This window comes from Echinococcus granulosus (assembly GCF_000524195.1).
Source record: "Echinococcus granulosus chromosome Unknown EG_S00008, whole genome shotgun sequence".
NCBI classification, from domain to species: domain Eukaryota; kingdom Metazoa; phylum Platyhelminthes; class Cestoda; order Cyclophyllidea; family Taeniidae; genus Echinococcus; species Echinococcus granulosus.
The window spans coordinates 256,540-268,454 of NW_020170388.1; the positions used below are offsets into that span (position 1 = coordinate 256,540).

At 42.9% G+C, this 11,915-nt stretch overlaps 1 protein-coding gene across 1 annotated transcript; it reads right to left on the minus strand. All coding sequences in view use genetic code 11, as the record gives it.

Annotated features, from left to right (window-relative positions):
- On the minus strand, nt 1-8,165 carry EGR_01931 (hypothetical protein; the record flags this gene model as incomplete). Its single annotated transcript, XM_024491180.1, has 7 exons — nt 1-231; nt 273-366; nt 3,445-3,523; nt 4,873-5,013; nt 6,681-6,871; nt 7,224-7,289; nt 8,149-8,165. 7 exons carry the CDS (start codon nt 8,163-8,165, stop codon nt 1-3), a joined length of 819 nt encoding a protein of 272 aa, XP_024354323.1.
- Nucleotides 8,166-11,915: the final 3,750 nt, after the last annotated feature.

Below are 11,915 nucleotides of genomic sequence, written 5' to 3' on the forward strand. Positions count from 1 at the left end.
TTAGGTTTTAGTGCCTTCTGCATAAAAAATTAGATCATTCTGGATGGTGTTTTCTGTTTGTGGGACAAGGAGTTCTGATATTTTGCCATGGATGACCCTGTTCTCTACGACAGTGAAATCAATGGAACCTTTAAATTCAATCATTCCGAAGGAAGATCGTAAAATTACCCTTGTGTTGGATGAGAATTTCATTTTAGAGAACAAGTCATATTTTGATCTCACACAGACGATCTGAATTGGGGCAAGGTTTGGAGATAGTGAACTGCCAATACCCAGAAAGGAGATGTCAAGTCATTAAGACAAACCATATCCTTGTAATATAATAATTTTATCTTTATTGGACTGACAAGTCCTTGTTGATGATTCCTTGACAAAGACTACAGACTCAGCCCTGAGGAAACGGCTTCCTTGAAGGCAATTATCCTCCCCATGACAGGAACAGAGTTTGGCATTTCGAAAACGAGGTAAAATCAGATATTCTACAAGTTCTTTTTATAGTTCTGCCTGATAGTAAAAAAGCACATAATCCAACATCCACCATAGGTGGGATTTATCCTTCTTCTCCTATTTTAAGGCAACCAGGTTAGTAAGAACGTGTGGTATTTGAAAGACGAAAGTTGGCATGTGCAGAAGGCTCCGCCCCTAGCTCTAGCCACCTCACATTCCCTTCTCAACTGCCTATTCCACTGTCTGTTCCACATGCCTCGTCCGTATTGTCAGATGCCACGAACAGGTGGTAATCACCACATGGGGAACTATCATCCGGTGAATAAGGGGAGTGAAAATGACGCGGTACCCTCCTCCTATCCTTGGGTATGTTTTGCGACAACAAAGAGTATGGTCGCGAGATGTCACCTTGTCTTCTAAGAGTGGCGCCTCTGTGTTGTCTGTTTGACTAGTCCTGACCATTCAACTTGGTTATCTCAAGCAGAAACGTCTGAGGAAGCATCAATCACTCCTCCATCAGGAGGGAAGGGCAGCGCATGAATAAGGAGGAAATTTCCTTCCTACTGAGTGACCAGTCTCAGTGGTTTCTGAGGTATAAGTCATAGCCGCGCTTTTCAGCTTTTGAAGGGAGAAATTTCTGTTTTCCGTCCGCTGTACAAAGGCACATGAAACAAGGCCAGTCTTATCAAATGGGAATGGTGCGTGCCTCAGAAGTGTTATGCGTGTTACGAGTAAATTATTGTAAAAATAACCAATGATATGTTTGTTCTCTTAACGAGCTTTGCAGCACAAACTCCATTTCTTATCGTAAATCAGTCAGTCAGTCAGTCGACAAACAATATGAAAGAGGCCGCTTTTTATAACACGCATAAAAGGAGTGGAGCACACTTGAGTTGGTGGTCTTTGAGGCTCGCTACCATACCGCTGACTTAGTAGCCATCACAATTACATTTCCAGTTGACATGGATGTGAGCAAACTGTTTCATCAGCCGCTTTTGGCACTACTGCTTGCTTTCGGCACCTTACTCGCTACTTATTTGGCTTATCAGCGACCCGTACTTTCTCTTTGTTCACTTTGATCAGTTCCTAGGTGGTATCTCCCATCATTACGTCCCACATCTTAAAAAAGGATCCATATCCATAAAACAGTAACTAAATTGGTCAAATGGGCCTACTAGAACCATGTCAGGTTCGGTCGACGTATTGCTTACTGAGGGGTTTAAAACACAGCAGGGAGCTGTATCACAAATGACGTAAACACTTTGGTTGGTTGAAATACATCCAAAAAAAACAAACTTGACCCGGCTACTGCGTATCCTAAAGGATACCAATCCCACCCCCACCCCTCCCCTGAATGATGAAATATGGACACATTTTGATCAAAATTGTCAGACCGACCATTTGACACCTTGACTTTTTCGCCACTTATATGACAGCATCTAAAATTATCATCGGCGGGAAAGCAAAACAAGGCAAACTTGAAAACTAGCGGTAAAGTTCCAATAAAGAGGTAAGAGAGAGAGAGAAAAAAACGGGAATGACAGTGACAAGTCAAAAAGGGCAATCAGTTGATTCTCCACTCTTGGAGAATAAAGGAATCGGAAATTTTGCGAGGTTTTTTTGCCTAATCAAACCGAAAAATGTAAGACCAAATTCTCATGAAACAGGCAGCATGGCTTTCCGTCCGGGCCCACCAAGAATCGTAATCGTCTTTAACGACCATTGATTGACAATGACACGAGGTGATGCAGAGGTTATGAGGGGTTCTAATCAGTCATGTCTGCCCGTGACATATGATCACTTCGGTCTAGCATAAAGATCGGTCTCGGCGTTTCCATCCTGGTAATGAAGGCATCGGTGGTGGATGCAAGATACGCTAATGATTGACAGCCTTGTCATACACCCTTCTGGGGGTAAACATTGGGTGAGAGTACGAAGAAAGGAAATTTCGGAAGGAATTGAAGTCCGCAACACACCAGTTGGGTCAAAAAGAATTGCTCTGTTACACGATAAAGTTAGAACCTTTTTGAACTCTTAAACTAGCCAAGAAAAGCCGTGAGAGAAGGACAAATCGCCAGTAAATAAGGCCGTAAACATGGTCATCCACGTGTCATATGCAACACTTTTTTCTGAGGTCACTTAAAGTTGAAGGCGATGTGATATTTTGAAAGGTACTGAAGGCGGAAAGTGCGAAAGCCCCGTGATTGCTCCTCCGGCCGACCGTCGACCGACTTTGACAGTGGCCGAGATTCAATCTGCGCAAAAAAAAGTCATAAAAAAGTCCCCTCTCACTCGGCCAAAATGGGTAATTATACAGTAGATATAATTTGTCCCGCTGTTAAGATGTAAAACCGCCCAGGGGGGGGGGGTTAGATTGTCCATCACCTAATTGTTGTACCGTTACTGTCCATCGTCTGGCCACACCACAGCGATCGCGGCTCGCGGCGTGGGCCCACTTCATCAAACCGACTAACTAATTCCAGTTAACTCCTCCACCACTGTTGCGTTTGGACGACCCCCTCCCCCACCGCTCTTGAAATTCTCTACTTCTTAAAATTTGGCGGCATTTTTGAAGCTTCCGCACAAAATCGAAAGTCGGCGCGTTTAAAACCGTGACGCTATTCGATTAGATCTTATCTTTAGCTACCTTATGGAAAGAAAAGGGGACTTCTGCAACGATTTCTCGGCAAATCAGACTGTTGTATATATTATTCTTATCACTTACCAAGTGATACTTCAACTTAGAGATGATACGTTAGTCACTTCCAGGCAGCATGTCTTCTACCTGCGGCCTGAAAAATGGCATTCACCCGTGTCGCCACACGACCCGTCATCACAACACCTTGGGTGTGGAGAGCTGTTGGCTGGCTCAAAAAGGAGGCTGTTGGACTACTGGACGATAATAGGCCGATGGCGATACTGTTGGTCAGGAAGAAACAAACGAGGTGATGCTTAGTGTCGCCGATTTTTTTATGACCTGTAGGTGTAGGGCCTCACTCAGTTTTAATATCACCTTCCGATTGTGGTGTCCGTTGGTAAGACCGTTTTTGGACAACTTTTTTGTTTATTTGCACTACTGATTTTAAAATGAAAACAAACGGCTCAACTTTGTACTTCCTTTAAAAAGCGTAGGGACAGAAGAAATGATGGCAATTAGTTGTGTTTAAGCCTGTCATATCACGTCATATCTTATCATGTCATCAGAACATACACACAAGCAGTGTCAAGAAGGAGATCCACTCTGTTATGCGAATTTAGGGCCTGGGACAGAATCTCTTTTGCCATGGTGCTTTGTCCATGAAGGGGGGAGCTACTAATGTGATGGTTGAGGAGTGCTGCGGACGTCCAACTGCGGTTAAGATCGGCGAGAAGGCGATTTGGATAAGCGCAAGTCTAGAGGTTGAGCAGGCTTCAGGAAAACAGGATCTGCAAGTGTTCCGATGCCCGCCAGTCTTTGGCTTGGAAGACTATGTCCCTGCTGGAGGCTCTCGGTTGCGAACGGAACCTTGTCTTCAACTTACGGAATCGACGTCTTGAAGGTAACTGCGTGCGAAGTTGGGGACAAGGTTCAACTCAAAAGAGGATACTGATGCCTGAATATCGTGTGATTTGTCTCGAATAAATAAAATTGAAAGTGGAATATTTTTTTTAACTTACCTCATCTATTCTGTGCGCTTTGTAGTCGAGTTTCTGATGATGCGTGGCAATGGATAGTGGTCCACTTGAAGCAGGCCATTTCCAATGGGGAAACTTTATGCTTTCTGCAGATTTTAAATACTTTTCTTAGTCCCTTAGTAAACCATTTTTCACTCCATTGTGCAAGATTCTCTAGAGTAGACCTCGATTATTAATAGGGAAATACCCATCGCCGTCATGAACTCCTTAGTTCATGGCAAACTACTTTTTTAACAAAAATGCTTCCATTTTCAGATGCGAGGTGATATAATGGCGGTACAGAACAGCGTCTCAATGAAAGGTTCGCCTGCCAGTTCTATCCAAAATAAGGATTTTCCAACAAATTTGTTATGACGAGTCTCAAAGGAGATTGGGGCCTCACAGCCCAAATACTTTATCATATTGTTGCACTAATTGCTTCCTAAAAGCCAAACATTGTTAATCTTATTGTTTTAAAGTCAGCCAATCAGTTTTCCATGGGTGTCAGTGCAAGTAGTTATCCAAATCTGATAAGGACCACGTGTCACGTATTTGTGACACTGGAAGGAAGGAGAAAAATCAGAACTCCGGATAGACATATGTCAACACAATCATTTAAACTTTCAAAGGGTTAGTTGATTGTGATAAAGTGACTTTGCTGGCATTTTTTAAATAATTATTTCAGCAACTTTTTTAACACCCCCTCACCACTGGTATAAACTCCTCTGAACCAAAAAAGAGACCAGACGATCCACTTTGAGTACAAATTACCCTGTTTACTTTTGCCGACGTCTGCCCTCGGTACAGATGAAAAAGTTTCTTTTGTACAAAAAAACTCAAGGAATTTGTTAAAGTGATCGCTGCAGCAAGGCAAGAATGTGTCTAAGCCATCTTTGCACTCATTAGCCCTATCTTGGATAAAATTTACAAAGAAAAAACGTAAAAAGAAATGTCGCACTTCTCGCCCTCCACCACGACTACTATACATGACGCTTATATACTACTATATGGCTTGTGAGTAGCACCCCACTTCCCCAAGTCGTTTGATTAACTACGCCAGCAGTCAGCACATGACAAGTAGTGCTTCTAGTAGATAGCGCTATCAGCGGAGTTTGCATTTCTTTTTTTCATTAAACGTTGCTCTAAAGGAGGAGAATTTTTTACTCTATAGCACTTTGGTGTTTGTCAAAACCTGTCTCGAGTATGTACATCCATTTTCCCCCTTTTCACCTAATAAATAAGTGCTTATCTTTGACATAAGGCAACTAATCAACAGAATGACTCAGCGATCCGACAGAAGCTATAATGACAGCAACGTTAATGTTTTTTGACTTTATTTACTGGCCTAAACATGTAAAGTCTAGTGCTTATAACCCCATTCCACCATCTCCGTGGAGTACAGTAGGACAAAAGATGAAACCACGCAAGTTTTGTGACGAAAATAATCCCGAGTGTAGGAGTGTAGTGTAGGAGTGGTTTACAGGCTAAGTTTTATGGGGAAGATTGGAGATTGTCTCCTGCTTGGGGATCGGTGACGCTTGATTAGCCGGGAAGTTGATGCAACCTGGCCACTTGTCACCTGAAAGTTGACACCATTTGCACTTTTTTGCCTTCAAAAGAACATGTCAGACCAAGTACGGAGGTATAACAAAATATGTACTGTGCCTCGAAAGGTATTCGCATGAAGAAGTGGTATAGACGCAGTCTGGACACCAAATCCAAGTCAGCAGTGCTAATGGAAGTGCCATTGCAATGGAAACCAAACAACGCGGATACATGGAAATCGCTTCATCAGGATAAACAATTTCGCTCCCTTTTTGGTCAAATTTAGTCAGACAGACTCACATCCTCGCTTTGTAGGTAAGCATCCAGCCCTGTGCTTCTACTGCGCAGTTTCCGTACAACCTCTTCCATGATGAATCGTTGAATGAGGGAACCTGAAAAGCTTGACATTTCATGAATGCTATGCAGAATTGAGGAGGCTATCTCGACTAGCATCTGGCTTGTTTTTTTCCTCTCGTAGATAATACACTATTTATTTTTTTGTTGATGACTTGAGGGTTGGAGGCGAATGATTGGAAGGCAAGACTGTCTACAAAATGTCAACATTATCTTGATTGCTGAATGACTTGGGCTTGATTTGCCTAATGATATCTTATAGCACAAACAGCTAAACCAATTTTCTTCTTATCTGACTAACGGTTGGAAGATTTTGGGGCTTTATTTGGGATTTGCAAGACTGTTGGATGCTATCGAATGCCTCGTCTCCGATGCCTTTTCAGTCCTCCACTCAAAGCCCTTCCACTATCATCATCACCCTTTATGGTAATTTTTCCGTATCCAAGGGGGAATGGTCAATGGCAAAGATGTCAGTACGATGTGTTGGTGAACGTTTCACCAACCATAAAAACACCCTTAACGCCATCGAATAGGCATGAAGTTGCATCCAACTACGTGTTGCAGCCTGAAACCGTTCTCTGGGGGTTTTTAGTCGGTCCCGAGTAGTTCAAATCGTGGACACTCATGGCTGAGGCAATGCTCTGAAGGTAAGACCAGCGTTACAGTACCGGATATTTCACCTGAGTCTGGTGTCACAAATATGTGACATGTGTTCTTCACCCACTTCTGGCAAATAGTTGCATCAAATCGGGTTCCGCAAGCAGATTGGCTAAGGAACAAGACGTAAAAATAAATTTTGTTCGTTTTTATTCCAGGGATAATTGCATTTGGTGGTTTTTTTTTGCCATACAAGAACAATAAACTACCTGACCTGCAGTGGAAAATTTGTTTGATAGCAAAAACGGAAGATTTACAGTACTAATGCTTTCAAGTCATTGCGTGTGCTAGGTGACCTCAAAGTGCTCATTTCTTGGATGTAATGCGATACACTTCACCACCATATAGTTTCAGAAAACGAGATCTCCACTGTTGGATGAGGCGGTAGATCGGTAAAGGGTTTCAACCACACTCTAGCAGGAATATTCGCTCACGAAGACGAACAGTAAGCAAGTTTTGAGACTGCTGCATTTAATTGGGATCTCAGGTTTGCAAATCAAGAGTAAGTACTTCTTCTTAACTCTACTTGACAACAGTCTTCTTATCGCGGCCGAACAGTTAGTAACTTTTTGAAAAGTATTATCTTTAAAGAAACTACCTTAAATGTCCAGTAAGTTACAATCCTATTCAGCCTATAAATACAAATCAAGTTTAAATCTACACAAGATTATGTTCTACTCTGTATTAAGCTTTAAAAGTGCCACAAATTGAAGCGAAGCTCGAAATAACTCCGTTTTTTATTCTATTTTTCTACATCTTTTGCTTTTTTTGAAAACATACCATTCGACTAGGTTAACAAATTTTTCACAAAATGCCCCTCCGCCTGGCAGATAGAATTTCACTGAAAGTGAGTCACCGCCTCTCGAGCAGAGGTATGTGGAAGTGGTCTGAGTTGGCCTTCACTCTACAAAATGTCTTACCCCTGTTGACCAAAAAAAAGCTCCAGGGTGTAGGCGCGCCCTGGGGCTATGAAAGGGTAACTGGAGCGATTAATGAGACTCCCTGCTGTGGGATGGAGCCTAAAAATGAAAATAGAAGTGAGGTGGGTAGTCTTTATTTAGGTCGCCACGTGATTGGCTAATAGGGTGACCTTTAGCCGACGCGCGGCTTTTAAATATGCACAAAGTTTTATCAAGAAAAAAACCTCCCGTTCGGATGCACTTTTTTTAAATACTTGCAAAAAAGTAGGTTGCAGCTAGCGGAGATAATGGATGAATTGACTTAAGTGGAATTTGGCGATCACTGAGCGACGGTCCATTGTCTTTCCCACATCAAGCATGGAGGCTAGCGTGGTCAGCAACAGATTTTGTGTGGCGCCCCAAGCCACTCCTGAAGACGAGAGAAGTTACAATGCTGGGACCGAAAGTGTATCACTGGCGGTCAGAAGAGCTAAAGTGGCTACTGGCATGACCCATAGGCCCTGCAGCCCGGTGGATGCACAAAGGCGGCGCCTTAAGTGCCCGCGTAACCAACACGCGGAGCTAAACAAACCAAGTGTCACATTTCATTTATGTATGACCAGCTTGCTAGTTAAATTATATGTATGGTATGCTTGTGGATTATCGCACAAGAGATGAGGAATCTGCCACGGAAAGCTGTTAAGTAGACATTTTCCCGAAGATAGCATCTGCTAGCAAGGGGCACTCATTTCCTCCCGAGATTTTTTTAAACAAGCAATTATTTTAAGTGTCCCAACAATTTCCTTACTGCTGACGGCTAAATTTTAACGTAATTCCAACGCACCTCATTATGCATGAATTTGGATACTCTAGTGATGGATCTGCAAGGATCGTTTAGGCTTTCTGCTATTTTTAGAAGTTATACGTATTATTGTCATTGATGATTAGAAATCTCGTTCAATTTTTTCCTATCAGATTTTCACGCGGTCGCCTTCAATGTGGATGTGATTCGGTTGTTTTCAATCACCAGAGAGGACGGCAACATCAACACTTTGATGCGATCGGTGAGAATGCGAGGCACACCTTTGAGACAACAGTTTTATGTCAACCTCCGGGCGTCAAAATAGTGCCAGCAACCTAGTTGTCTTTGATGTTTTAGATAGAGTTTGTAGCTCTCCTTGACCTCCCTCGAAGACAAAAAGGCACACTACGCTGAGCAGAGTACGTATTGCCATTGCAGAGAAGGTCTGGGGGCTAGTCGTATGAGCTGGAGGCCATGCCGCTCGGTGGTGATACGATTGCGAAGCTAAACAAACATGTGGAGTGTTACCCAGACCCCCTCCCCTTTTGAACGTCGTCCTCGGCGCTCCACTTGGTCGACCTCTCGCAGCGCAACTGCTATCACAACGCAGTCGGTGCTGCGAGGACATCACCCATGGACTAACTGCACCAGTCATCGAATTTCCCTGCAAGTGGGAAGATAGTTGACCGCACTGGCAATTCCACTGGATCTAGAGGTTTGTCCAATTTAGCATCTATAGTGGGGGAAATGTGCCGGTCATCTCGTATGTCCATCGCTAGTCGTAAGTTCACTGGCCTGAGGGCAGACCCATTTAATAATGGATGGGGTTTGAAATCGTTCCATGGGGATGAGATTTCGCGTTTATTCCTCCTTGCCACTTTGCCCTCACTTCACTGCTCCTTAGTCATAACTTTCTGGCTTCTATCGAGGTAGTAGAGAGATGAAGGAGGCAAACTGACATCTTCAAAGAGGTACCGTAGACGTCTCCGTAACGAGGCTTTTCCAGATGGTTCACGGCTATTGTTGTGAATAGCATTTCTATGGACCACGAGTCTGGGATAGCTGCCGAAGGTCGACGTCATAATCAATTTTTCCGTTAGGGGTCAATACAGATTTTCTCATCAACAGCGAATGACCTCTTCCCATCTCCTTAAGGTTTCGCATTCAGTAAAGGAAATCAAGGCAATTGTCTTCTGGGATCGAGTTGGCTTTCCACTGTCACCACTATGGCGCACCGAGCCTTTCCTGAAGTCGAAAGACGGCATAGTACTGGGGTAGAAGGCTTCTGGTAAGGCCCGAAGACCATGCCGCGCCCAGCGGAAGTACAATGCCGGAGCAGTCAAATGACCACAAAACCAAAAACGAAGAGTTAAAAATTTTATTATCTAATTTAAGTCGTTGTAAAGTTGGTACTTAAAGTCAACCATAATATCGCCAACAATAAGTAAAGTTGAAAGTTCTACTCTTTTTCCACTTCTAATATTCTCGGCTAAGATGTAAGCTAAAAATTTTCCTTTTTGACACCACAAAGTGTTCTTTCCAATCAAGGTAAAAAAAGCAAAAATAAGACCTCACTTTTGCTGTCTTTAGAATATTTCTAGGTTTAAAGGTAAAAAAGTAGATGCTTCCAAATGCACGGTTATCACGCTTTAATGTGGTGGAAGGTTCACCACGAGGAGGCTGTGTCCTCCGGTCGTGCACATCGTCAGGCGTGTGCCTTCTTCAAAAGTCTGGAGGACAGAGTTAGGTTTAGAATCACTTGGTGGTACCTTCTTTTGCCCTTCTATAACTCGGTTATAGAAGTTAGATGGTTAAGTACCACTGTCTCTAGGGCGTCATTCACGGCGCTTCTCGTAGTCGCTTTTCTTCCTCTTCTTCAACTACTACAAATCTTCCGGTAACATTTAATTAACTGGGAGGCCGGAATAAAGATAGATGAGGCAATAAGCTTTCAGCACAAAGTGCGCCTTGCTTAAATAATAGCAATGGGATTCATAAACACCACTTTTTCCCGTTAGCCGAATCGCGTCAGGACAAAAAGCGCATTCCGTGTGTCAACTGCTCGAAGGGGATTTGATCACCAAGGCTGTTTTTGATTTGTAGAATCGGAGTTTGTGGTGGCTACCAAGATTTCTCCCTCTTTCGATTGCCTCTCTATTGTGGCTCTCCGCTGATTTAGTCGTTCACTGCAGTTGTCCACCTTTTTCGACGCTTCGGCGTAGTGGCATCTAGTCGCCTAAAAGCGAAGCTGGTGTTCTTTTAGCGTGCGCTGAAGGCGGACCGAGTTAGGTGGATTCATTTCAAGCTGTTTTGTTTACTTTCACTCCCATAAAGGCACGAGATGCCTGCCGGCATTATGGCATGCAACTTTTTATCTGGCCATTGATACAGACGACGCGGGGAGAGGATAAAGAAGGCGAGGAGGAGCGGGAGGGTTCCAGTCGTGTGACAAAAAAAATACTCACACACGCACACATGCCTTGACAGCAAGGAGGGCCAGTGTCAAATGCTATGACAATGCCTTTTTCACAACCTAACAACAACTTTGTGACTCACTTTCTTGTGCCAAAGTTTCACTTTTCATCTGATGGTTCTGGGTGGCATTTGCATTCATTATCCCTAATCTCATCGGTTGTGAAGGTGAAACTGCACTATTTCAAGGTGTTTGTTGTTCAATCTCAAGTTAGTCACCTTTAAAAAAGAGCGCTTTTTATGAAATGGAAAAAAGTCATCATTACATGCACATATTCATGAATTTAGAACCGAGATCTCTACCCCCAAATCTTATGTAAAAGTAGCACTGATAAATTCTCCCCCAGTGATAACACACCTTCGTACTGGCCGTGTTCGCAACAAAATTATTCGATGCCCAATGGAAATAGTTCGCTTGGTGGGAGCCCTAAGTGAGAAAGAGAGTTCAGAGTGTCTTATTCACTTGGCTTGGTTCAACCATATCCTATATCTTTTTTAGTAGTTTAAACAATACCGATTTACTCGCGACACAAGACTCTGTGCAAGTAGTTTTTGCAAATAAATGAAGAACACGTGCCTCGTGCCTGAGCCGGCAGCTTTCAGGTATATCTGGACGTCACGTTGGCATGAAACGTTTGACTTTCAAATTGTGTGACTTTAAGTATAACTCGGAAAGCGGAAGAGAGTTGGAATCAAGGGCCGTCAATAAACATGCTGATTATTGTAATGGGAACTATGGTTTTGTAAAAGGCAAAATTCAATTTCTCATCGTTTGTCAAAAGTTAGCGTCTTTTGAAAGACTGCTTGTCCGTTTTGTTTCGTCCCCTGTTCATTTGCATACAAAGTGGATTTCAAAGTAGGCTACCTAAACAACGCATTGAAATACTGTTGGAACGTTAAATAATTGTCACTGCTAGTTGTATAGTGGCGCAACTAGACTTTAAATTTCGCCTACTTAAATACAATAGTAGCATATTTTATGTAACATGATTATTTGCACATTACCACGTTGAAGTTGAAAATAGGACATTTTGTAAACTCGGGGCAAAAAATTAACAGGGTTTAAAATAATACATGGCTACAAA